This window comes from Lutjanus erythropterus, chromosome 9 (assembly GCF_056507025.1).
Source record: "Lutjanus erythropterus isolate fLutEry1 chromosome 9, fLutEry1.hap2, whole genome shotgun sequence".
NCBI classification, from domain to species: domain Eukaryota; kingdom Metazoa; phylum Chordata; class Actinopteri; order Lutjaniformes; family Lutjanidae; genus Lutjanus; species Lutjanus erythropterus.
The window spans coordinates 29831107-29858754 of record NC_139325.1 but is presented as its reverse complement, the minus strand read 5'-3'; the positions used below and the strand labels follow the sequence as shown (position 1 = coordinate 29858754).

General features: G+C 39.4%; 1 protein-coding gene across 1 annotated transcript; it reads right to left on the bottom strand.

The window, feature by feature from the left end:
• Positions 1-161: 161 nt before the first annotated feature.
• Positions 162-27430, bottom strand: LOC146321789 (mitogen-activated protein kinase kinase kinase 5). The gene is made up of 28 exons (XM_084727066.1): positions 27049-27430; positions 26794-26933; positions 25395-25582; positions 25095-25263; positions 23447-23553; positions 23111-23281; positions 22844-22956; positions 21626-21785; positions 21296-21446; positions 19492-19596; positions 19105-19154; positions 17967-18062; positions 14366-14450; positions 12881-13014; positions 10361-10488; positions 9383-9519; positions 9137-9242; positions 8794-8951; positions 7466-7667; positions 7118-7283; positions 6604-6769; positions 4408-4593; positions 4175-4280; positions 3699-3945; positions 3348-3457; positions 1170-1267; positions 995-1071; positions 162-766 (listed from the first exon to the last, which is right to left on the bottom strand). Exons 1-28 carry the CDS (start codon positions 27383-27385, stop codon positions 670-672), a joined length of 3990 nt encoding a protein of 1329 aa, XP_084583192.1. The 5' UTR covers positions 27386-27430; the 3' UTR covers positions 162-669.
• Between the last annotated feature and the right edge of the window lie 218 nt (positions 27431-27648).

The following is a 27648-nucleotide window of genomic DNA, read 5'->3' as shown; positions in this document are numbered from 1 at the left end:
GTTTCTAAGGAGATGTCAACATTGTGAAAACAGATGAGGGAACACGTGTGGAATTTTAACACTGTTCATCACTTCTTCCAGCCTATGTCACTGCTTCAAAAAAAAGTTCCTCCCTGTTGCACACGAATGGCTGCATGCAGATAAGAAGCCAGTCTGAGAAGTTTGAAGTTCCTGTTTATTATCTGAATGAGTCTTAACAGGATACACAGTACAAATATTCCATGTTTTCCCACAGAATGCAGAAACATTCATCTTAAATACAGCAAGTTCTTAATAACTTAGGTCCTGCTAAGTTTTCTGCATAACACAGTAAAACAGCATCATCAGAGGGCACCATTAAAATATTTTTTTTTTCAGACAAAACATAGTTTTTTCTATGAAGGCACAATTATAGTCCCACTTACCAGAGTTCTGAGAAATATAAAATGCTGGCAAGAACTTTAAGTAAAGATTTTTGCATTCTACCTTAAATGCACAAAAACTGGAAGAAGTGGTCAGTATTTGTATAAGAAAAAATACATTCACAGTTCATCAAGGTAACCAGAATCTACCCTGCTTTTACATCAGTTCCCTGCAGTCAGGTAGGTTTACCGCTGCCTCACCTCCTCCAGATGACACAGGACCAGCCTGTCAATAAATCTGTCCTTAGATGTTCAACATCAGCAGCCATTAAAGTGGAGTGTCCTCGCTGTCCTCGTTGTGTGTGCTGAGCTGGGTCTTCCTGCGAGCTGTGATGGCGGCCCAGATTCGACACAGCATGCCACCTCTGAAACAGCAAATGTGGACGGATGATGTGTGACTTTGGTGCGAACTGTTCCTTTAAAAACACTGTTATGAATGTGCTTTCTCAAACACCGCTGGGTGTTTTTGACGAAACTGTAACTAATGATGTCGACTGCAACTTTTCTACACCGTCACATCATCTCTGAGGGCAATCCTTTCTTCTGTTTCTGCATGGACAGATGGTGTGAGGTGATGTGTGGAGACAGCTCACCTTATTCCACAGTACATCAAGTCGTCCCTGCAGGCCATGTAGAGGAGACAGTCCAAGGTGAACTCATGGGAGAGCAGCTAGAAAACAGGATCACACATGTGAGGACGAGTAATACTAACCAGCCTCAGGAGTAAAAAAAAAAAAGGAAAAAAAAGAAAGGTAGAGTCGAGTTTACCTTATCAATAGTGTCTTGATCTACAGGGACAGACTTGAGCCAGCGCACCAAAGCTTTCGCCTCTGGATTAGACCTTTTCTGTGAGGCCAATTCACCGTCTATGATGCACAGAGATTACAACCATTCAAGGCAAATTACAGAAACGCATCTCACGGTGTTGATGTTACACACAACAAAAACAGTTATGGTGTTTCCGCAGGCATACCGAATGCTGAAAATCATTATCCAAACTGATGAGTCAAGTTGGGGCACATGAGCTAAAGATCCGCTGGTCTACGCCTCTGACACAAACCAGTCAGGCAGAAATCCAGAGCCTGAAGCTGAGGCGTGGTGGGGATCGACTGGTACAAATGTGAAGAAACAGTAATGAGAATCACAGAGCGTATTGATAATCCGAAGAGGGTTTGGTCCCTTGATGCAATGCGGGTCATGCTGCAGCTTGTGCGGTTAATCATCAGACTGTCAGGCTCATCAGGCTGAGCGCTTAGATACTCATGTTATTGGCAAACAATTTAAGATACATGAAATAGTGATATAATTTAAAAAACCTTTAATGAATATCGTCTATTTTAGGTAGATTTTGTCAGATTTCCTTTATCAAATACTTCAAGCAGGGGGAATCATGACAAACAGACTTTCTTTACGTGGATTTAAAGGTTTGATGATGACACCTGACCCAGATCAAACAGAATACGCAAATATTCCCCAATGTTTGTTTTAACCTGCTTGGAGTACTGGATGGGTTGGTTTCAACACAGCAAAGTCAGAGTTACTGGAAGAAAGTCTATTTGAGAACACAATGTTTTTCAAGCCTATTTTTCACACAACATATGAGATATTGAGTGGATATATTCTAAAACTTCAGCTCTTTCTGTTTCCCTGGACAGTGGCTCCTTGTTGAACCACATTAGAGGGATATGTCCTGTTTAGTTAAATGTTGTTGACTTGATTTGGCTGATTCCGACTGATCAATCCTCCTATTAGATTTTCCTGCATCTTACATCATTTTTTTCTTCTTATGCTGTGGACAATAGCTTCTTCAAACTTTGCAGCATTTGTTTTAATCAGTTGTATATTTTTTTGTCTTTACTGCTGAAACGTATCACTTTTGACAGAAATACGTTTGCATGCACTTGAAAAGGAAGCGTGAGGTTCGGATTTAAGAGCAGCCGACTTTGAGACGATCAACAACGCACACAATATCTTTCGAATAGCTGGACGCACCCACATGGACCACCCCAGGAGAAGTGGAGGAGGGCAGGGACAAGAGCCAAGCCAACCAAGCTTGGAGTTACGGCTGCTCCTGGCTAAATACGATCAGGAAAGTGAAACGGACGCAAAGGGCTTTCCAAGCTATGAGAAACCAGAGCGTGTTGTGCCCACATCTTCCATAGACCTACTTCACCGCAACACGACCGGATCAAGGTGTTGCACGTGACGGGCAGACGGTGTTACAAGACCCCGGCAGGATCAGGGAGGCAAACTCTGCATTTACATTGATGATGTTTGGTGATCAAACACATTATGTACAATACATACATACATACATGTACAATATGTAAGGAAGAATGCGAAGTGAGTGAATAAATACAGTGAATAATGTATATAATATAGTGAGTAATGAACTGCTCACTGTACATTATTCTGCATATTACACAAATAAATCAATAATTTGACTCAAAATATTGATTTAAAAATCATTTTGTTGATTTAAAAAGGATTTATTGCTCTTCCAGAGTCTATGAGCAGTACTGCAGCCATAGCAAGTCTGTTATTCACTGCAGTCTCTTTCACTCAGAAATAACAGACATTGTTTAATTTCATTATATATATTATATCCTTTTGTATTTCATCTGTTTATGTGTCATATATGTGTGCAGCATGAAGGGACTAAACCTCTTTTCACTGTACAACCCTGTGTTGTACAATGATAATAACTTACATTGATTTTTGCACAGAACGAGGACGGTGGATTTTTCCTACAACATAGTTGCACTAAATCTTCTCTTTGACCCATAACTCTCTCAATATACAAATGACAAGTGAGTGTTGTATTAAGTTAGACTTTTTCTTTAGCAATTTAACTAAAACTACAGTATCTGAACTGTCTTGAAATGGCATGAACAGCGCTCCAAAAAACACACAAAGACATTCTTATACACAGTGAAAGTACATTACCAGTGACTGCAGCTCTCTTCAGTGCATCTATCTGTTCCTGTTTCCTCTGGACAGAGCTCCTCAGTAGCTCCTGGTACTCTCTCTCCTTCTCATTCAGCTGACTCAGCAGTCTGAAACACAAACAGCCACCATCACTCAGCAGAAAGCAGCAACTCAAAATTCATTTCATTAATCACTGTGTAAGGCGTTTGAGGTCTTCATGCTTTTTCACAGCAAAAATTCTAAATATCAGTTTATGCTGCTTTGAAAATTAAATACATCACAGATGTGACAATAATGTAAAATGCTTTTCATGACAGAATCCCAAAAACAATCAAAAGTAAATGATGAATAAAAAGAACTAAATGATACCCTCTGGTCTCTAGCCGTAGGTCTCTCAGCTTCTCACTGAGGGGACAGCTGGTGTTGAGGACGAGGTCAATGGGGTAGCCGGGGCTGGCTGGAAGTGGGAGCTCATTAACGGGTGTTATGTCTTGTGTGTCTGCTGGCACCATCTGCTGGTCAGGGACAAGAACTACAGGGGTGTCTGGGTCAGCAGGCAGCTCCTCAGGAGTGCTGTCCTCCATCTCAAATGAGGACTGCAGCTGGAGCTTCAGCTCTGAGAGGCGCAGAGGGGAGTGGTGGGTTTGGCAGAAGCGCAGACAATGAATAAACAGACAACAGGAATCCACAAAAAGTAAACAAACAAGCAAATAGATGAAAAAAATGTGCCTACTGGATTTAAGGAGAGTTACTCTTGCAAATATACTTGCTCTCTAATATCCACTTGTCTCGCCAAGGATTTAACTCAAACCTCTGAACTTGTACAGTAGAAGATGAAGCTCTACCTGGCAGCAGCACAGTGATGGCGTCTTGCACCGCCTGTCTGAGCAGGTTATCCAGAGCAAACATCCAGTGAGGTTTCACTTGCTGGTGCCTCAACACCTTCTTTACCTACACACAGAGCAGATAGTTCAACACATGAGGAGAGTGATGTTCCATCCAAAAATCCCACTCAGCCTGCAGGACACAACAGTGACACAGAAAATGTACTGTATGTGCTGATGCTGAGGTAACTTACTGCATCTTGGAAGCTGAACAGCACCACCTGGAGGCTGTTCGCTGATACTGCGGCAGAGAGCAGCTTAGCTCGGAGGTCCAGGAGGTTGCTGGTGAGCTGCTTCCTGTCAGGGGAGCGGATGTTGTCTCGCAAGCAGCTGATGAGCTCAGTGATGTGGTCTGCGGTTAATGATGATCCTTCACCGTGCTTTTAATAAAAGAGAATGAAAGATTATTTTACTTGTTGTTCTTCTGTAGTGCTCTTCAGTTGGATAGTAAGTCATTTCCAGTTTATTCAATTCAAAATGCTTAGGTGTGATACTAATAACAACATTACCAGTAATATCAGTTTTCCAGTCAGCCTTGTTCCTCTATATTAAGCCCCTGAAGTCATAGCTGTCGTACTGTACTGTAAACAACAGCACCTAAGAAATAAGTGCGCAAAAACATTCTGTGCAGATTCTAACCTTTTAATCAGTATATTTAAATGTATAAATCAAACCCAGCTATTATCTCTTCATTTGTCATATATCGTGTCTTTGTGTGCTGTGGAAACCAGCTAGTTCGTGAGCATACGATAAAAAAGATAAAGCAATGGCTGCTACTTCTTTGCGGAGGTGTGTGTGAATGTGGAGTCAGAGCCAGGAGTGGTGGGATTATACAGTGAATAGCTTCATACAAACAGATTCTGAAATTTTAGGATGTCAAGGGCTACTTTTAACTACATCCATCAGTGCCTCAGCACAAACCTCTAACAGCAAGACACTTTAGGCAAGTGGGTGACACAGGATTTCTGGTATGACTGTTGACACTAAGGTTGCATTGCAAAAAAATTGACCTGTATCTGATTAGACACCACACATGAAAGTGGTGCAAATAGGAAATGAAAAGATCAGATTCCATAGACCTGTGCTGTTAACACTGTCATGAAGAAAACAGATCTGAGTCACATATGAGCAAAAAAAAAATTAAATGTGGGCCATTTCTGCCAGCAGTCTGAACATAGCTGAAAAATGAATTATGGGGAAACAGTCAAAGCCTTTTCAGCTGTACTTGTTCTGGGGGAAAAATGCTACCGTGCACAAGACATAACAGCTTTTAAGTGGAAAACAAATGCCAAACCGGGTTTAAAATAAGATGTCATGAATTGCCTTTGGGCTCAAAATTATTCACTTGCAAGCCAACTTTCATATTTACTTTGAACTCACTGTAGATAGCCATGCCATGTGGCTGTTGGAGGTTCATGTTTTGGTGTTTTGGCAATGCAGACAGAGGAACATGTCTGGACAATTTGTGTAACAACAAACTGAGAAGAAATCCAATCATATAGGGGATTATTATGTGGAAATATGTGATAATAAAATAAGATAGATCTTTATCATCTTAAAGGAAATTCTTGTGACAGTACAGTAACAGTGAAATAAGTAAACTACAATAGAAAAAATTCAAGTAAATCTTTATGTCATGTATGCAAGAAGCTAAGCAGTTAATACATTCCAGATGTACAGATCAATAAATCTACTGATAAACTTCTTTACAGTTCTGATCCAAATACGATATCTGACTTTGGATAACTGCCAATATCAATACTGCCAATACAAGAGGATTTATTAATAACAACAAAAATAATAATAAATAAACACGTTATCAGTGTAATGAAATTCTGAGTTCACTGTCTCTCTGCCAATTATTCTATATGCAAATATTAAAATATACTAGAAACCTAAGTTTAATAAATAAAAAAGAAAGACAGAAGAAAATAAGCAAAAGACAAAACAAGAACAAGATGACTGAGGTAGACCAGATGATAACGTATAAAGCATTATGTGCAGTATAAACCAGAATAAAAACTGTATGTGCAGTATAAACGTCGTAATGGAAAGCTTGTGTAATTCGTGTAATGTAACTTGTGTAATGGCGTCCTTCAACCATTGTTTGACGCTCTAGGATTCTGGCTCGTGACATTCACACGTGTGGCTGAGAGAAAGCCCTCATTTGCATAATTTCCCATGATGCATTGCTGAGTTTGCTATTTTATGTTCCAAAATGCAAATCTTACTATTTGTAATGTGTTTGTTCAGAACATGGTGGTTTATGCAGAATTTAGTTCGGAATGCAGATCACTATTGTGGTCCTGATACGGACATTAGATCCGATTGTTCCCACCACTAGATTTCACGGTGCTTTAACCTGTGTCCTTCTGACTTTTTTCACCCACCTGAGGCATAGATTCCTGTATATTATAGACGACCAGATTGATGTAGTCAGTAAGGACTCGGTGCAGTGTGGCTCTCCTCTCACTGTCCTTTCTCAGCATAAATAAACCCATATTCTCCTCTGTTGACACTGGACTGCACATTTCTGATGGAGAGTCATCTGGTAATCTGGACAGTGGGGGGCAATAAATAGATCAATCACAACAAATCAACTAATAAAGATAATAAAAAAAACTGGATCTGCTGAGATGAAAAGCCCACGAATAAGAAACCTAGATATGGATAATATATGTATGATTTACAGTTTTTTTTATGTGTGTTGGTTATCTTAGCCTGTGGCATTTAATAAAGTGGCACAATACCATCCTTTCTGTACCAACACAGGATGTAGCTGCATCAGCCTATCTGACTGAAACCTGATTGTGGTTTGCCACTTGCGTAAGATCCTGTAAACCATGGCTGTCGCTAAGATTACAGGACTTTCATCTTTTGTAATGAAATAATGATCTAACTCACGGCAGGAAGCTGCTGCTGGGTGGGCTCTCTGATATTTCATCTGTTCTGGTAGAGGCCTGCTGCCACCTGAGGTCCAGGGAACAGGACAGATCGATCGAGCCCGAGTATGAATCGGTGTCCTCCACAAAGATGGAGATCGGCACTGACAGGCTACGCTGATAGTCAGCTGCGAAACCCAGCAGGATTATGGTTAGACACGTGTACATTTACCAGGTTTCATAACAACACTCACCACACAGGTGTCATAACAGGTGCAATAACAACACAAGATTTTGTCATTTAGATAAACTGGCAAAAAAAAAAGTATGTATGAAAAAGAGGAGCAGTATGTGGATACTGAAGACTCACTAGCAGAAAGGTCGTCCTTAGGGTCAGATTCCTGCTGAGCCTTGGCCCTCTTCCTGGGGGACGACCTGAGGAAGGCGTCCATCAGCAGCTCTGCAGCTGTCGCTCTGTCGTCTGGGTTCGGCGTGAAACAGTTCATGATGAAGCCCTTTGCCGCGTCCGACATGCACTCTGGAACCTTGGGGTGGATCTTGAACATGCCCACCTGGATGGGATTGTTTAGAAGTTAATGGCAGAGATTGACAGTCGATTATATATCTTTGACAAATACAAGGAAATAGTTAATGTTCCTTTAAACAACCTTTCGTAGAAATTGCGTTTCAAAAAAGAGAGGAAGATGAAAATCGCAGATATTTGTTTTGTAATTAAGAGTTTCTGATTTATAAATAGTGTTCATGACAATATCCAACCATAATTTTGACTGTGAAAACTGATTTTTATGAAAGCTCAGATAAATTGAAGTTGGCACACGTGGAGTGCATAAAAGCAAACAAATATTTATTAAATATTACATCAGCTAAACACCATCTCACACAACCAATTTTGTAATCAGCAACAAGTAGGTGATTTATTCTTTTTTATAGGTGTTTTTTTTTTTATTGGTCTTGAATGAAATTATAGATCTAGGCACTGCTCACTCTCTTAGGACAATGTATGCCAACATCTTCTTAGTAGCACTAAACACAGTAAAGTCTGTGCTGAAGGAATGTCAGTAGTTTTACCGGGATTTAACGAAAAAATTTAGAAAGTTTAATTGGAGAAATTAAAATTTTGACCACATGGTGGCACTACATGGAAAGTTCAGGGATCACCAGTCATCATTAAAGTATCTGGGACAGGGTGGTCAGTTTGAGATGCAAACTTACACACTACAAAATCATACACAGGTGCCATTATTCACCACTTAAACCTCAAAGAATGGGACTTATGGAGGAGAATTAATAGCTGGAGGTGAGGGATTGTTTGTTTGTTCCTGAGAGCGGTTGCATAAGCAAATGCCTGAATCTCCCCTGTTGTGCTTATTAGGAGATGAGTCTCTCCTACCCTCAGGTATATCCAAACAAAAATTTGGACTTGGCAGGCTTTATTGGTGGCAAGGTTTTATGTCTGGTCTAACTTTTTCAAAAACATAAAAAAGAAATATCATTTAAATTGTACTTATGTGGTCATTTTGGTTATTTGGAAAAGGGCTTTGTACATTATTTTCTCTTCATTTAGACTAAAAAAAATACTGTTACATAAGATACTTATATTTGCCAAATGAATAACTATCCTTTTATGAAAATACCATAAAAGGTTCATTTATCTACATAAAATACGGCTTTATTTACCTTGAACATGGCTGCCTGAGGACTTCCCAGCTCATGGAAGGGTGTTTTGCCTGTTGCCATTTCTATAATAGTGCACCCCAGAGACCAGATGTCAGCCGGTTTCCCATAACCCCGAGGTCCCTGGTCTATAATTTCTGGGGCCATGTACTGCAGAGTTCCTATTGAAAAATGACCACAGAAACATTTAAAATGCAACGACTGTAATCAGTTCAGAAATGCAGCTAAAGTCAAAATACAGTGTCTGTATAATGTAGAAAATACAGTGTCTGTATAATGTAGATAAATCTGTAAAGTGGAATCACTGTATGTGAAACAAGAAAATTTAAAATACACCACATCTTACCAGCAAAAGTCTCGGTACAGGGGTTGATCCCTGCTAATCTTTTGGAGGTTCCAAAGTCAGAGATCTTCAGCACTCCACTGTACGTGTTGATCAATACATTGTCGCCCTGCAGCAAAGACAAATGACCCACATTCAGATGTTTCACAAACACGACTATCTTATACCTAAATGAAGCTAAGAGGTCACTGTTCCAGAAAGGAAAGTAACTGTTGGTCATTTGTCCCGCAGAATCCCAGGCGCTCTCACCTTAATGTCTCTGTGGACAATCTGATTCTCATGAAGGTATCTGAGCCCCTCGAGGATCTGTTTGGTGTAGAAAATGATGGTGGCTTCGTTGTCTTTCAGAGGACCCCATTTGGAGCGCAGGAGAGATGACAAACTTCCTGCAAGCAGGAATGCAAAATTATATAATCTGTGTAATTTTTAAGAACAGAATCATGCTGTTAAAATGTTATTACTGTTGTCTCTGTTAGACTTGCACTGAAAAATACAATTTTCTGTTTTTCCATTTCTCAGCAGTTTCGCAGCTACAGCTGTTGATATCAAAGCAAGCTATGGTGCAAAATTGCTTGCGTATTTTCAGATGTTTATCTGAGAATCACACCCTTGTCTGAAGAGATTTTTCCCCAGTGAGCAGGAAGTGTTAAGAACCACCCGCTTTTTAAAAACTGGCTTCAAGTAGATGTTATGCAATCACAAAAGACAAGACACTGACTTCCTTGATACTTAATAAAGGCATCATCCTGGAACAAAGCCAGACAGTAACTGAGGCAATGCTGACTTGAAAGCAGGGGCAGGGCTTCCTTAGGTTGGGATTTCCAAGGAAGTCAGGCACGACTTTTTTTTCCAAGTTTCTACAGCACAGTCTGTGTTTATTCCAGTGAAAGTTCAAGGAACATTATTTCTTCTGGTGACCTAATATTAAAATGCCAATGATGTATTCACTAACTGATGTATTAGTCTGGGTTTCTCTGTAAAATACAAGTGAAAAGACGTCACAAATTTTATAAACAGATGCATAAAAACTAAACAGAACTGAATGAAACCATCACACTGGGTGAAGTTTCTCCTCTGGTTTTTCTGATTTAGTGCAGTCAGCAACTAATTTTAAACCTCGGGCAATTCTACATTTCTGCTCTCATACTGAAAGCTGTGTGGTTTTCAATAAATTTCAGCTAAAAAAAAGCTAAAAGTATTAGAGGTTTAAAACTTTAGGATTCATACCTCCGGGTACTTCCTCCATGAAGATCTTGATGAAACCATCCTGACTGACGGAGCCCAGGTACTGGACAATATTTCTGTGTTTTAGTCTCTTGTGCAGAGCGATCTCCTCATGGAGGGGCTGGGAGTACCTGAGAGACACAGAGGAATACAGGTGTGACTATCACATATTATAGTTCATTAACCAGCTGAATACCACTCGCCTCAACCTCCCCTTCCAACTGTGTTGATGAAAACTACAGTGGGTGCGCAACTTGTGAAAAACACAAAAGGTTTGTTTCTAGAGTCAGTGTTTGGTTTGTCTATTCTGGGCTACTGTAGAAACATGGTTGTTCAACATGGCAGCCTCCATGTATGTAGGTATGTATAAACAGCTCATTCTAAGGTAACAAAAACACAAAAAATTTTATTTTCAGGTTAATATACACTTATGAATATTATTTGAATATTACTATTCAATTTCTGCCATATTCTGCCAATAGATCCTCTTACAGATTAAAATATGCACAATGAACAAACATACACACACTACCATAAACAAAATCAACAAACTAATAATTTGAGCACGAACGCACATCATCATCGAACATACTCATGTTTTTGGTGAATGGAGAACTGAAAGAATCAGCTGGCAACTAATGAACATGAGCGTAGTTGATTCCTAAGAGATATTAATGATTAAAATGAAAAATTCTTTCATCATAGAGCCTCATGTCACAGAGCAGAATAGATCCATGTTCACTCATCAAAAGCAGAAATCCTCACACTCGAGAATGTACAACTTGCAAATGTTTGGCAGCACAGATCATCTTTGAAGCAAAATGCCAAAGTGGCCGCCTTCATCACCGACCCCAATGCTTCTGTCTCCTTTCTCTGTCCATTTTACCCAAAACTGAGGGTCAACCTCCACACAAACTGCAACATAAACAAAGTCAAGGCATTTTGTGTGCTCAGCGTGTTCTGAATGAGAGAAAAAAAAAAAGTCTTTTGGAATTGTATGAAGGGAAAATTTCGAAAATCATCTAAATATGATCCTACCAAAAATACAATTTTTTAGTGCGAGCATTTTGTGAAAAAAAAAAAAAAAGAGTGAACCTCACACAAATTTCAACAGAAAACCTAACAAATGTTTATTACTCATAAAAGTCTCCTCTGTAACCAATAAAAAGTTCTAAGAGATCCAAGTGGTTCTAAGTGATTTCTTAACCCTGGTGCCTCTTGTTGCTTCAGTATGTATACATGTACACGTTATAAATCTGTACTAATCCATATAAATGTTGGCAAACAAAATGACACATCTCTCGCCTGGATCCAGGCGCCGTCTCTCCATCTCCTTACTCAATTTTGTGGTGTTTACTGTGTGGTGTCTGTGGCTGCCGTGACAGACAGTATGTTGGTGTTAAGCTTTGTCTGCTGCAGTGTAAAATGTTCTCACATATTTGGAAATTAAGATATAAGCTATCCTGGCCACTCAAATAAGGCAACTCAATAAGGCAAACCATTTAGTATGAGGCCATTATAAAGACTCATTGTCTCAGCATACCAACGGTGACTGACTTCCTGATAAGATGAGGTTCCTTTTACACTTAAACTAGAAAAAACAAAGAAAAATGATGAAATGAACATGAATTAGTTCATTTTAATCTGTGTGAACAGAACTTTGAGCTTGCAAAACACTGAAGCTGTGAACGTCAAACCTGGTGTCTCAACACCTAAGACTTCCAAATAAACCAGTTTATTATTAGTCAGAAATAAGAAAAAGTCTGACACATGAATTACTGTATTTTCTTGACAGTGCATGATAAACTATATTTCCTCTCTGACCCATGTACTGCATGTGTGGTAGTCAAATAATGTTTTTTTTTTTTTCTGAAAACCTCCATTAATATACAGTTGGTAGAAACAGGATGGAACAATGGTCAGGTTAAATAAATGAAACGGTCGTGGGGAGTCGATTGTGTAAGACTTCTTCATTAACAGCTAGAAAAAGCTATAAACGTTATGTCACATGACAGCTGCTATTGCACCACACCAACAGTGTTTTTTCCTTTCTCTCGCTGTTAAGTTAACAGGATCTTCTCTATTTTCTTGTTTCACATCTGGATCATCCCTGCACGCGGACTAATCTGACACGTTATTTCTCAGCTTGAGTTATGTTCTGTTGCTGATAAGAGTAGAGCTTGGTAATTACAGCATCAGAGGAGTGATAAATGAGATAAATACTGCGCTGTGTTTTTAAATACTTAAAAAGTGATTTAAATATCACATTTCTTTCAAAGGAATTCTTTATTTCTACAGTACGCTGGACTAAGAGCCTGAACTCTTCGTGCAGATTATAGAGTAACAAACAACCACTGAAAAATATAAACACTCATCCATCACCCTCAAGATTCCTAAAGGGCACTGGGGATCCAGAGCAGGCCGGTGAGTGTCATCTCTGCCAAATGCTTTCCCGTTACGGGTGAAACAGTGCAGCTCTTTGGCTCCCAGTTAAAAATCAGTGAGAGTGCTGGTTTCACATACGTGCTGTCCTTCTCAGGGATTTCCTTGATGGCGATGCGCACTTGGTTACTCAAGTCCCTCCCGGCGTACACCACGCCATACGTCCCTTTACCCAGGACCACCTTGTCGCCTTTCTCGTTGGTCTCGTAGATGTACTGCAGACAGACAGGCATGGGAATGCAGTGACTGAAAGAGGAATTTCACATGCAAACACAAGTAGCAGAAGGGAGAAATGTCAAAAGTGAGAGAACGGATGTTTCAGTCGGGGACTTGTGACTAGAATTCTGATAATAAATCTAAGATTAAATATGAATGCATTTATTTATTCACTCAGTCAAATCACATGGAAAATATGACAATACAGGCCTCATGCAGGGAGGGATATAGACTCTATGATTTGTTATTATTTTGTTAGTACCTAACGGTTTCTGGGATTGACTAATCTCTTCGCTTAGGTAAGGGAAAATTTTATGAGTAATATAAGAGAAAATCATCCTCTTTTCCCTGGAGGTGTGTGGGGGTGTTTGCTAACACAATTCATTACAATATTGCAGAATATTTAGACCTGAACAAACTCCCAAATTCCCACATCTATTTCCCACTCCACAAATGTGAGAATTTGCAGGTTTTATCTATTTTATATCATCTTAAATTCGATATTTTATGGGGTTTAAACTATTGGACAGACAAAAGAGTAATTTTAAGACATCAGTGGAGCCCAGAAACTGACATAATGTAATAAAAAGTTATCAGACAACTCAAATAACTAAATACATTAAAAAATAATGCTGTTAGCTAAAGCTGTTAAAAGGAGCTTTCATATTTTGTTGATTGTTTTAACACCCCTGTGGACAAGAACAGTAGTTTCCACCATATTAGCCACAAAATATAAAAATAAAATGATCTAAGTAGCCTAAAAAAAAAAAATCCCCTCCTCCTTCCAATGAGGTTCCAAAAATAGCAAAAAGCTTTTAATTTTAATTTTTCTTGCCACCAACAATTTAATTTAAGAACTCATGACAGAATGTATTAATGCTAAACCTTCTTTTTTTTTTTTAACATCAATTTCAGTACTGTTCAAGTTCCTCTTACTGCTGTTACAGGTGGCATCTCTCCAATCTTGGGCATGTGCTAGAGTGTTTGAAGGTGGCACAACACCTGTGTTTAGGGGGTGTTTTACGGATTGTAATAAGAAAAAAAGGTCACTCCCCTCACATTTATGATCAAATGGGATTTGTCATTCAGCACACTGGCATACGAGCATATTTGGATGATTAAGAAGATTTAGTCCATCTTGAGTTGACTTCTCTTAACAGGAAATTAAGACAAAAATAAAAGACAGAGTTGTGAGAATGTTGCTGCATGAGGCCCAGTGTCGGGGGCTGTTTCTCTTCTTGAGAATTTGATTTTCATCCAGCAGTTGCAGCTGTTTTTTTACTTGTTGAGGCAAGTCAGACCTAAAATAGCGCACAGCCTGCATCAGACAAACGGTGGACTGTGACTGACCTCTAGTATTCCCTCAGTTAGATGCTCCAGGTCCTGAGCAGGGGCCTCAGCCTGCTGGAGCAGAGAGTTCACCAGCTCGCAGAAACTAGTGAGAGAAGAGTGTGAGAACACATTAATGTAGATTCAAACGGATGCCATCGCCTTCACCTCCTTAACTGCACATAGGAGAATTCTCCTCTTGTGGAAATCCTCTTTACCCTCATCTTTTAAGTCCTGCTTATGTGATCTCATGTTTTTCTTAAAAACGCAGGCTCTTTTTCCATAAGAAGTTCCTCTGATAGATTGTATTCACACTGACAACCATTTATCAGTTATTTTGATCGGCTGCCTTGCCAGTGGAATTTCACAGTACAGGGAGGCACATGCCATGTTTGTCTTATTTCCTACTCACCACGCAGCCCCTATTTAAGGAGATATACACGTGCAAAAATATGGGTGTGGTGTGCATGTTAATCTCATGTTTATGTGCTAAGGTTGCAAACTGTAAGTACTTTCCATCACTGATCATTGATAACATAATTGCTTATACCAAACAATACCAAATGTTGTTTTTTATTCTCTGACAGCATTACAAAGCCTATAATAACACGTAAAGACGTAAAGGCCTACATCTTAAACACATACACATAAATATCAGATAACATATGCTCATAAAAACAATCTGTTATATTTCAGGTCTTTATTTTTTATAGTAGATTGATTAAATTTTACTTGATCAACCAAATTCTTAACAACCGATTAATCGATCATGGATTAATCGTCATCATCCCTGGTATGTGCCCTAATTACTGGCCTTATGTTCCAAGACTGGGACTCTGCAGTGCAGCAGCAGCCTTGGTGCAATTAATGACTGATTTCCTTTTTGTTTTGGTGTTCTGGGCTGGGAAGAAACATCAAAAACTGAAAATGCCTTGAGTACTAATTTTAAAAATTGTTTTGTACATCGTACTGCTGCATTTTCTTTAAAGTGTTCTTTATAAAAAAAGACTATGAAGATGAGAATAAGCTCTTAAATGTGGTTAAAATAAGTGAGTTGCAGTTAAAGAAGAATACAGGCAACATCAAACACATCTGCAGAAAGAATTTACCCATAAAAGTCAGACATCCAGAATGTGGAAGAAAAATTCACTTTTGTGAACAGAATCAACAGAGTATGCTGTGGAGTTTTTGACCAGTCGCGGTGCTACAGAGCAGCGTTTTTACTGGTCCACATTTCAGTTTATATAGTGCACACAGACACATGCACAGTTCGTGCACAAGTGTGAGGACATGACTGTGCTGTTGCAGTTTCACACTTTGCACAAAGAAACTTCACAGTGAAACTCTCTCCTCACACCTCTGCACGTATCAAAACACTTTACACAGACATATGATGACGCACACACACACACACACACACACCTGTTTTCATATCAATAATTCAATAGTTTACTTTGTACATCACAATAATTGTTTTCTTGTTCTCAAAATGTTTTTTTCTCCCTTATATACCTTTATTTGTAACTTTTATATCACAGTTTTGTCACATTCTTATTAAATAAAATATTCTAAAAACCATATATTGCATATATTTTATCCTACACTGTACTGGCATGTCAAAATGCAGATAGTCCAAATGTTCCTAAATGACACCTTCATGTCTTCTGAGAAAGCCCCTCCATATCTAATCTCTTGTTTAAGGTGACTAAATGTCTTGAAATTATCCTGAAATACCTGATTCCTAAACAACAACCTTAATGTTTTATTGACGATGACTCCGCCCTCAGTGATAAAACCAGGTTTGCCCTGAGGAAAATCATATTTGCAGCTTCAACTGCTGCCAAGACCATAACACACTCATTTTCAGGTCCTCCCCTGGCTTTCCATTGATAAAAGAATGGTTGAATCATTTTAGGTATATTGCTCTTTCACTTTTACTTTCTCACACAGGTATAATGTGTCACTACACACACACACACACACACACACACACACACACACACACACACACACACACACACACACACACACACACACACACACACACATTCTCAAGTGTCTGTGTTGTGTCTTTTCTTTCTCTTTCTTTCATTGCATGGGTATGGCGATTATGTAGTGTATAGAGTCTGTGTTAAATGCTGTTTGTATGTACAAAAATCCTTGTCTTTGGTATCTTGTGTGTGATGATTTCCTGTGACAAATTCATTAAAATGTTAATCATACAAAAAATGTTGGCTTTATTGGGAATAAAATGCACTCAACATGTTAGGTAGACCTCAGTAGTACGTACAATGTGTATTGGTGACTGTAAACACAACTTTTTTGCCTACAAGAAAACTCTTTAAGGGATCAGCTGACCTAAATGACAAAAAACATTTTCAATAATTCCCTACTTTCTTCCAGTAGCACTCAGCTGTGCAGATTTCAATTCTACTTTGACTGCATCAGATATTTTGTTTTTTTTTAAAAAGTGCTTTGAGCGCCATAAACAAAACTGAGCTAACTTCCATTATATTGCGGTGGCATCAGAGGCATAAGCAGCAGAATCTCAAAACTGATTCTATCTGCAGCGGTTGATACCACATGAGGTCAGAAGCGCTGATTGGAAGTTATGATTTGGGTCAGTTGTCTCTTGCAGAGTGGTAAAAGTCTGTCCTAAGGGGATCTCCCAGACGGCGGTTACGGAAATATGACTCATACAGTGTAATTACATCACACTCATTTCTCCAGGCCACGATTTAGACTGGTATGCACCAACAAAGCACCAGCAAAGATTCATTAAAGTTGAGTTGCCTAGATTTGGAGACAGCAGCCGTAGACGTTTCTGTCTTCTCTCCAATATAATAGAACTAGATGGCACTAGTCCTGCTGTGCTCAAAGCACCAAAAAAATACATTTGAAACCCCAAACAGAAATGTCTTTCTGGAAATCATGACTCAACCGCTCAAAATAATCCATGGACCTTCCTCTGAGAAGTTTCATATAGGAACTACTGTCTTTCTGCAGTAGAATCTACTGGAACTACTCTCTTTTCTACTAGAAAGAAAGTAGTTCTTCCATGAAACTGCTCACAGCAAGGTAAGTGGATTATCTTGAGTAACCAGATCACGATCTTTGGAAAGACACACTGGTTTAGAATTTTTCAAATACACTTTTTTGGTGGTTTGAGCACCAGGAGCCGAGCTCCCTTCAGTCCCATTATATTAGAGAGAAGGCAGACTCTCTACGGCCAATAACGCCACTCTGCAACACACATCAAGAAATCTAGATGGATGAACAGCACTACAGGCCAGGAGAAAAAATATGTGATTTTTATTTAGCAGTGAACTGTCACTTTAAAGTTTGGTACAACATAATTTACTGTGATTTCATTGGATTTAAAATTGACCCTTGTTGGTGCAACCCTGCCTTAGTCTGCAAAGCTGCTCTGCCTATTTGTCTGTCAACTTCTGATTATCTTCCCGCACCCTGTAATGATGCAGTGATGGTCTGTTCATCTTTGTCTAGCCTGTCAGTTGATCGGTGAGCTAATCATTCATGCTGCCTCGCACACACGCACACACACACACCCAATACACACACTCTGCCGCGCTGTATCTTTGCCAGCTTATTAGTCACTCACCCTTTACAGTGAAGCTCAGAGGGGAAGCAGAGCTGGAAGTCATCTGAGTTGTAGTGGACATACAGGAAGCAGCTCCGCTCATCAATCTTTGAAGCACTTTAGAGGGAAGAAGGCAAATAAAGATTTTAACACTTCAAATAGTCATAGTCCCATTTATTTGTTTAGAAAATGCGTGGGAGCGACAAAAACTGTATGCAGATGGGATTCTGCTGAATATAAAGGCTGGTTTGCACTAAACAAGCAATGCAACATTTTGCTAACTCTAGCTAACTGGGAAACAACAACTTTCTTTTACTTTTTAGCTAGCTACCAAACAATGCAACATTTTGTTAAGGAATACAATTACTAGATTCCAAAAGCACTCAAAATATTTTTTTATTCATTTCTTTTTCATGTTTCATTATGATTCATTTTTCATTTGGGTAAGCAAACATCTCCATATTGATTAAACTGTTTAATTTTAGTTTACATCAATAAACATGCATTTACTAAACAGAATTTTACTTTTCAGCTTAATTTTAAACCTGGATTTACCTACTTTAAACCTTGTTCTACAAAATTATTGATTAGAACTTGTCTTACATGAAAAGAATCTTTGCTGGTGCATCCTAGTCAAAGAATATTGACAGTGACTCAAACAGATTGTATCCATCAACCCCCCTTTTCTGTTTCAGCGAACCAACAGTTAATGTTTGCATTACAAAGGGTATCAAGGACAATTGATTAGCTCAGTAAATGCTGATGAAGTGTAAGGCCCTGCTCCAAGGAAGTCTTTATCTTTTCCCAAACACAGTGCAATCTGATAAAGTTTTGTTTGCTGTTTTTAAGTGACCCAGCCGTTCACCGTTTTGGGTATTTGCTGCAAATTACCCGAGTGGCAAATTGGCAGACAAAACCATGCTAAAAGTACACAGCAACCCTGATCAGCAGCGAGACGGGGATCAACAAAAAGCCTCACAAACAGAAAAGAAGCAGAGCCTGAAACCGTATTGACAGAACAAAAATCTGACAGACATCCAACGTCTCCCGGACAACCTGTATGTTTTGGGTCCTTTGGCTTTGCTGCAGGCTTGACCACACCCAGAACTGAGAGCAGACATTTGAGAGATGTTAGCACATGCTGTGTACTCCACTTTACCTCACTCCCCGAATTGCAGAGGCTGGGAAAGTCCACTGGTGTAATCCTTTCTGTAGAGTTAAAACACAGGATAAAGACAGTTTGTCTGCTGATAGACAGTACGTTACACATGACGGCTGAATGGCTTCTTTTTGTTTGTTTTTGCATGTACATCCGCCTGCACGAGAAAGAAAGCAAAGAACCCTGAGGTATGAAGTATGTCAGTGAACACACCCACACACTCACCTGATTAAACATTCACTGGACTGTAAATCAGTGTGTGAAGAGTTGGTTATTCCCATTATTACGCAATTTATTCTGCACACTGTATGTATGGCAGGTATTCATAAACATGTATTCAGATAAGATGGTGGCTCTGGGGGCAGGGGCGGTAGAGGGTCAACATACCTTTAAGGGTGTGACATGTTTCAACTGGACAGTGCGACTTTCGTCCTCCTCGCTCACACACACAATAGCTGGTTGGAAAACTTTACTGGGCTCCAGAATGAGAACCTGAAAAGCAGCAAAAGGGATTTTTATTTCTATTACCAATATTTTATACAGAGCTGTACCAAATGTCTCCTACTGAAGTTCTTGAATGAAGTCTTGAATGTCTTTTTTATGACATCACCATCCTAAAAAAAACAACTCCTAACCTGACTCCTCTTGAGCCCTGCCACTTTTTGCTTTGTGATCAAAAAGTGGCGGTAAGCTTGGTTCCTCAGTCAACTTTCTCCTTTCCTTTTCTCTGTAAAAATGGCATACATTAATTTCTTAAGTTAGCTAATGTTATCAAAACACTAACAATTAACGTAAATGGCTAGTTAGCTATTACATTTGCTAACTTAAGATATGAATATGTATCGCTATCAAAGTACAAGAAACCTAAGGAAGGAGAGAGTTGACTGAGGTTCAACTGGGTACACAAGTTTTTTCCCCTCAGGATGGCGAGGTCATGACCAACCCTACTTTGAGCCTGATTGGCTGGTGCTCGTTGCCTTCGTCGGTTTGGGTTGGGTAAATTCTGAGTTGGTTTAGGCATGAAGAGTGTGACTGGGGAGAGCTAGGACAAGAACAAGAGAGCATCCTACTCAGGAGCAGAGTAGGGTGAGTCATACCTTCACCTTCCTAGGGAAAAAACAATATTGCGCCAGGCACCAAGTTAACTTAACTGTTACTGGAGCACAGAAGGAAAAACACGGGTCAGGACTTAGTAAGGGTCAATTTGAATAAAGGGATACGTCGTATAAAATGAGTTAGTCTTTTTTTTTTAATCAACTAACTCCTTAGCAAAGATAAATCTAGTGGACTGCTCCAATAATACAGGTGTGTGTGGCAAAAATAAAGTAATCAAGTATGAGAAAGCAAACATTTTTTTCATCACAGTGAAAATGTTGAAGGCTAAAAGCTAGCAACTATCTACTAAAGCAGGATATTTCATTAGATAAAAACATGTTGTGGGTTTTGGAAATTATTACATTTATATCATTATAGCATTCTTTATTTCCATTTCTTCTTATATTTTCCATTTACTGCTGTTTTTACATTCATATACTGTTGGTAAATATTGTAGAATGAAGCACATATTTCTTTATTTGTACTCTTATAATGTTTCTATGTTTATATATTTTTTCTATTCTTAAATGGAAGCACCTGTGACCAAGTTCAATAAAACATTTCTGATTCTGATCTTATCTTTTTTCAATAAATTTTGACTTTTGGATTTTACAGTGCACTGGAGTTGTTGGCAATCTGCACAGTCATTAGTCAAATTTAATTCTATAAACAGTGTGAGACCAACAGTGTTAGTGCAGCCTAATCTTTATCTGCAACAGTGCAAAAATACCTGGTGTAAACAGAATGAATAGACAAAAATAGACCTATTCAAAAAGTCCCATAAAAACTGCACAGCATTCAAATGAATGAGTAGAATTCAAATGTCAGTGTTATGAGAGAAGGGAGAAACTATTTGGCACATCCCTAATTTTATAACAGCAAAGTGGATTTCACGTATTTCTGATGGGAGGTCACTTTCTTTATTATTATCTGATCACATTCCTTTGTATTCTAACAGTACTACGGTAGTGGGTGTTAACCTTAATATTAAAATGGACAGAGCCGGGTCCCAATTAACAAACATCAACTTACAGGGACAATTAAAGTTTTCTGTTTGTTGTTATAGTTTCTGTCAGTGTTATCAGTGTGGTCTTACTGGGCAGCGGTCTGTGGAGACAGAGGGTTTACAGGTCTGCAGAAGCAGCTCCATCCAGAAGTCCACGGTGTCCTGTTTAGCAGATCTGACCTCAGGAGACTTGACGAATTGACGGTACAGGATGTACGTCTCCATGATGGACGCCACATACCTGAAATAACCGCACTTAAACTCATTAATCCACATTACATGACTGGAATCCCTCCAAATTATTTCTAATCCACATGGGCTTCTCATTTTTTTTAATCAAAACAAACCAAATTAACTGAACAAACTGAATCTCGACGATGATTAAACAACGTGAGCGGGGAGCTCATGCTCCAGCCTCACCAGATAGGAGCCTTCAACCTGTAGAGTTTCTCTGAGGCCTCGATGACTTTCCTGTGTTCGTTAGCGAGGATGTTTGCTCCGAGGTAGAAGCCAACATCCCAGTAGTCCTTCATCTTCTCCAGACTGCCCTTTCTACCGAGCAGGCTGCTTAAAGTCACACCTAAACACCAATGTAATAACAAAAAGCAAAATAATTCATTAACAAAGTCATATAAAATCACATATATAATTACAAATAGGCTAATATGTGCATTAGCATTTTATGGCCCTGTGCACGGCGACCAGCTCATTCATTTTACAGGATGCTGAGCCAGAGCTGGAACAATGGAGCACTGTAAAGCTATTATGTGGATGTATCCTGTGTGCATTACTGGCACAAAAGGATTCTAAATTATCCAAATGATTCTATTCTCTTGTGCTTGTATCACTTCAAAGAATATATCATGATGTGGATTATGAAATCCAGCTGAAGTACGGTGTGTACAAAATTAGTTGTAAAATGATTAATTTTAGGGATCTATTTTAAAAGGATAGTTCAGATTATTTGAAGCGAGGTACCTGTCCATAGTCAGTGTATTACCTACAGTGGTTCTGCTCCCAGAGAAGCAGAGAGCATTAGCCCAGAAACTAAGTAATGTGCTGCTGTATACAGGATCAGAGTCAGCAGGAAAACATATTTTTAGCAACCTAAATAAAAAATCAATGTCACTGTAAGTGTATGCTATATAATATTTTCACAGCTTTACTCTGCGGTCAGATGGCTGTCATATGAGCCAAATATGGCTTTTTTCTCACCCAAACTGCTTTGGCAAAAACAGTAATTTTAGCTCACATAACATGGGAGTTGCTGGACTACTGCTGCCTTGATCTGTTAGTTTGTTGTGTTATTCTGTGGCTTTGGTGAATTTGATCTAACCTTTAAACTAAAGTGATAGAAGGTTTGCCGATCGCGTCAGGTTGCTTTGGAGAGGGCGATATCTGGCTTATATAACGGCAGTTTCACATTGGAAATAACTGTCTGACAGCGAGGTAAAACATTCTAAATATACCATACAATAAAACCGATACTTTGGTGGCTAAAATATGATTTGTAGCCGCCCCAATGCCTAATACAACCCCACCTCAGGTTATAACTCTACGACATAAAGTGTAATGGATAAGATGTGTAAGTTTTTATAACTTATTACGAATCTGAAAGAATCTGAAAGCATTAAGCACCAATTTTGCGCAGCTCAATGGAAGTTTCAAACTCATGGCCGGCGGCCATCAGGAGGACCACGTTGTTGATGCCTGAGTGAAGAGTTGGCTCCATCTCGAAAGCTTTTCCATACCTGACAAACAACAGAAAAAATAACACTGGTGGATTAAACTAGAACACCGACAGATATGGGACAAAAGTGATATGAAAAATATAAAACACATGAGAGCAGCAACAATCAAAGATCTGTTGTGACAAACTGCACACAAATGCCAAAGTGACTGTACCAGTAGCAGGCCTGGTCTCTGCTGCGCTGATCAGTGAACCCAGAGCTCATGAACATGTCTTTGTAGATCCGTCCACACAGACAGTAGACATCCGATGCCACTTTGCCCCCAGACTCCACTATAGGTAGAATTAACTCCAAAGCCTTCGCTCGATCTCCAGGGTGATTCCTCCTGATATATGGAAGATTAATATCAGCAGCGATTAGATTTATCAAAGCATGTAACATGTTGTACACAGACAAGACAAATAAAAGCTACAGACTGAGAATGGTGCAAAACATTCAGCTGAAACCAGAGAAGAGATTACAACAGTTTAATTAGGAGCTGTCTATGTACCTGTTTAGAGCAAATATATAATGAAACTTGATATTCTGATGTCGTGCTACCAGACACATGGGCAGGTCGTCCAGAGTCTCCACCAGTTTGATTATGGAATCGTAGTCCTGAGAAAAGACGGTGCAGGATTACAATGTATTATTTACCATTCTCACATCTGACACCTGCATTTAATACTTAATGTTATTACAACATTTATTACTAATAATCATTTAAACATTAATGGTTGTTTTTGTTACCATCTACACCCACAAGAATCACACAAAATCTGGTCCTGGGATTTGATTCATCGTGACTTTTGCAGCCTCCCAAAGTTGTCTGCTTGTCGTCAACAGTAATTCTTTCAAGATGAAACGCGGGCTCTTTCATGTCTCAAGCTAAATATGCACATATTTAGAGCATAACAGTTTAGTTGATTAACCAATTAGTTAAGCCTTTTTCGAATAAAAAAATCTGACAAAACATCTTTAGGTTCTGTGACAGTGAAGAATTGTCGAGTTTTTTCTACAATTCTGATTCCAAAAATAGTTGGGACACTGTTTAAAACATAATTAAACACAGTGCAATTCTTTGCAAATCATTTTAAAGGTATATTCAATTAAAACTTCATTGTTTTTTGTAAATATGCACTCATTCTGAATTTCATGACAACACATTCCAAAAAAACACCTTTTCGTTCCAATCACCTTTTCTTTTAACAGCATTCAGTAAGAGTTTGGGAACTGGGGGCACTAAAGAGAAATTCTTTCTTATTCTTTAGTTGCTAAATAGTCTATTTTTTTCTCAATAATGCATCACATATTTTCAATGGGAGACAGATCTAGTTTGCAGGCATGCTATTCTAGTACCTGCACTCTTTTACTATGAACTCATGCTGTTGTAACACATGCAGAATGTGTGTGGCATTGTATTGCCGCAATAAGTAGGGACGTCGTCTAGATGGCAGCATATTTAACTCCAAAACCTTGCCGGTAACAATCTGGGTGGTCCTTTTCTTCTTTAACACAGATGATACAGCATCCACGATTTCCAAAAGCAGATTGAATTGAATCGATCCTCTGAATCCTTAACAACATGGTGAAATCCCCAAATCCCTTTAAATTGTTTGTTGAGTTCGCTGATGCAGCAAAAAGTGGTGGACCTCATTCCACCATTGCTCCTTTCATACTCAATCATGATACTATCATCTGTCATAAAAACCCTGTTTACCTGTGGAATCTTCCACACAGCTGTTTGGACACCCTACTCCAAAACTTTCCCAGTCTTCTGTTGCCCCACTCCTAACTTTTTTTTGGGAACTTTTTGAAGGCATCATATTCAGAATGAGTGTATATTTACAAAAAAAACAACACAGTTTATCCATTTAATCATAAAATATCTTGTCTTTGTGCTGCATTTAATTGAATACAGGTTGAAAATGTTTTGCAAATCACTGCATTCTGCTTTTATTTACATTTTATACATCATCCCAACTCTTTTGGAATCAATGTTGTAAAATGACATGTTTGGCTCTGCAATGAGTCTATTTCTTAATCTGAAAAATAATTTAAAGCTTAATAAATAAAGATAATAATCATTGGTTGTAGCCCGAGACATTTTACATACTCCACGTCTAGACATTTACTGACATGCACACATAAAAACACACCTGAATGTCCCTGTAGGACAACAGCAGGTTCATGACTATATCAGGGGTGAGCAGCTCCACACTGTCCAGACGTTTCTGAATGCGGCTCAACTCATCACTCAGGTCCTGTCCACTGAACCGCTCCCGTGCCATACGAATCTCGTGCCTGATCGACTCCCGGAAGTACTCGCTGCAAGCGTAAAGAGCAGAGGGGTCATAAAATTCCGGGGAAACGGTGAGCTACGGTAAAAGCGAATGCGTGTGTAATCTGAGATGATACTGTTTTTGGCAAAGCATACAGCCCCGCAGTCTTGGCCTCACCTGGACTGAACATGTATATTGTTCAGCAGATGCACCAGTCTCTCCACCAGCGGCGTCAGCAGGGGCTCCAGCTGGAAACTAGGCTGCATCAATTCTTTGATAGCTGTCATCATCGTGGCGTCACAGGCAAACACTTTGCCCTGAGGTGACACCACGTAGGGGATGAATGTATAGCTTCCACATTGTTCCTGCAGGAAGACGACGCATGCATCACACAGGGACCAAATCCCATGTGGAGATCACTGAGGCATCATTGGCCAGCTGTCAGTGTTTTTTGCTAAAAATACTTAACATTTCATTTCAGTTCATCTCTTGAGTAAATTCAGTTTATCTGCTCCTAATATCAAAGGATCTTTGTCCTTTATTATAGACATAATGCCTCCTTCATCAAATCTCTCTCACCTTTTGTGAATTATATTATTTTATTTCCATTTATTACTATGTGAGAAGATCTGTAGCATTCCCTGTTTTACATCACTGTAAATTGACTAAACAAGTTCATCAGGTCTGGGAAACAGTGATAAGTCAAGGGTTGTGTGGGTTACTTTAATATGTATTCGGATACAGTTACTAATTACCTGTGAAGAATGTAGTCAGTAACTTAATCCAAGGACCACAATATTTAAGTAACTTTTGGATTACCTCTATGTAAAATATGGTGAAACTGATGAGCCTAGTATAGTGTTTTTAGGGCAGCAAGTAGTGATTATTTTCCATCTTTGATTAATATGTTGATTATTTTCTCAATCAATTGATTACCTGTTGGGTCCATAAAATGACAGAAAATGGTGTCCTCAACCCAAAGATATTCAGATAATTGATGCAGATTAATGTAACAGTCAATTAACAATAGATTAATCATTGCAGCTTTAAGTGTTTTATGTTCATTGTGAGGTTTAGACGTTTGTCCAGCTGTCCATCCTTTGTTGTGTGTAATTTATTGACTGATTCAGTGATCTGAAGACAAAAATTGTTAAATTTCCACCCAGTGAAAACATTTTTTCACTTGAGGCCATGATAATGAATTGGCATCTGCGTGTGCACTGTACACCACTTCATTTTGAAAATACAATCCAACCAATAATTCCCACTTTTACTAAATGTACCTGTAATCTGATTGCATGTTTTTTTAATCTGTAACAGATAAAGTCTCCAGGTCAGATGAATTAGTTCTGTTTAGTGCAGGGTTCACCTCACGGTCCTCTTTCTATCCTCTTTTTTTTTTTTTTTTTTATCAGTTCACGTTGTGTTTGAATGGTGCATATTCTGACAAAAAAATTTTATTGTTAAAGTTATCACAAACTACCCACACACCTGTCTTTTTTAACCTGTGTGTGCAGCCCCCACATTCATTCCTGTTCATAATAATACACAGGGGTGTGTGTTTCTGTTAAGTTACCTTGACAGCATGCAGATCACTATCTTGCTTGTAACAGTAGAGGATAATGTTATTGGTCATGCTGAAACTTTCTCTCACTCCCAGGTGGTAAAAAAGCGAAGGCTGGCAAAACTCGTCGCTCATCTCCACCACCGCTACGTCTGCGGAGGAAATTTCAAAGGGCGGGTCAATTTGCGTAATGTGCGTAACTGCTGCGTGCGTGCGTGTGTGTGTGTGTCACCCAAATTACCCCTCAGTCAGCATGCCTTCACTTGCCTGCATTGTAGAAATTATCCAGGATATCTGTGGAGCCCAGGGATATCCTCTCAAACGAGATGGTTTTGAACACGGCGTGTGCGTCCGCGCAGGCTTCCTTCACGCATTTCAGAGACAAGTTCTCCTCAGTCTGCGGCACCGACGCGTCCTCGTTCACAATGTAAGCCACTGACACCGCTCTGGTCCTGCTCCGAGGAGAGACGATCTGTTTACCCGAGCCGCCGCTGCTGATCTCCATGGCCAGAGAGTCCTGCCACAAACTTCCAGCTGACACCCATACTGGATCTTTCCTCCTCAGCTCGTGCAGGCTCATTCGCCTGCGCTCCGTCGTGTACATTTTCAACTTTATTGCGCAGCTGAAGCGCAATGCATGTTAATAAAAACGACACAGCACGGTTATGATTGCTCGTTCTTGTAGTTCCCCAGGTGCGTCGCCTCCTCCGCTCATATCCACTGACATTCCCGGTACTCTTCTCCACTCGACCCGCCCTCTTCTCCTCCTCTCCTCCACTCCTCCCCTCTGCTCCGCCCGCTGACATTTCTCTCACAAACTGCCCTCCACACACTCTGCCTCGACTCTCGCATGACCTCTGCTGCCTG

Coding starts and splice junctions, on each gene's coding strand:
- LOC146321789 (XM_084727066.1), bottom strand. CDS start 27,385: ATGTACACGACGGAGCGCAGGCGAATGAGCCTGCACGAGCTGAGGAGG. Junction 23,554..25,094: donor TGTCCTACAGGGACATTCAG/GTGTGTTTTTAT, acceptor GTCTTTTCTCAG/GACTACGATTCCATAATCAA. Junction 7,668..8,793: donor CTCAGGCAGCCATGTTCAAG/GTAAATAAAGCC, acceptor AATCCCATCCAG/GTGGGCATGTTCAAGATCCA.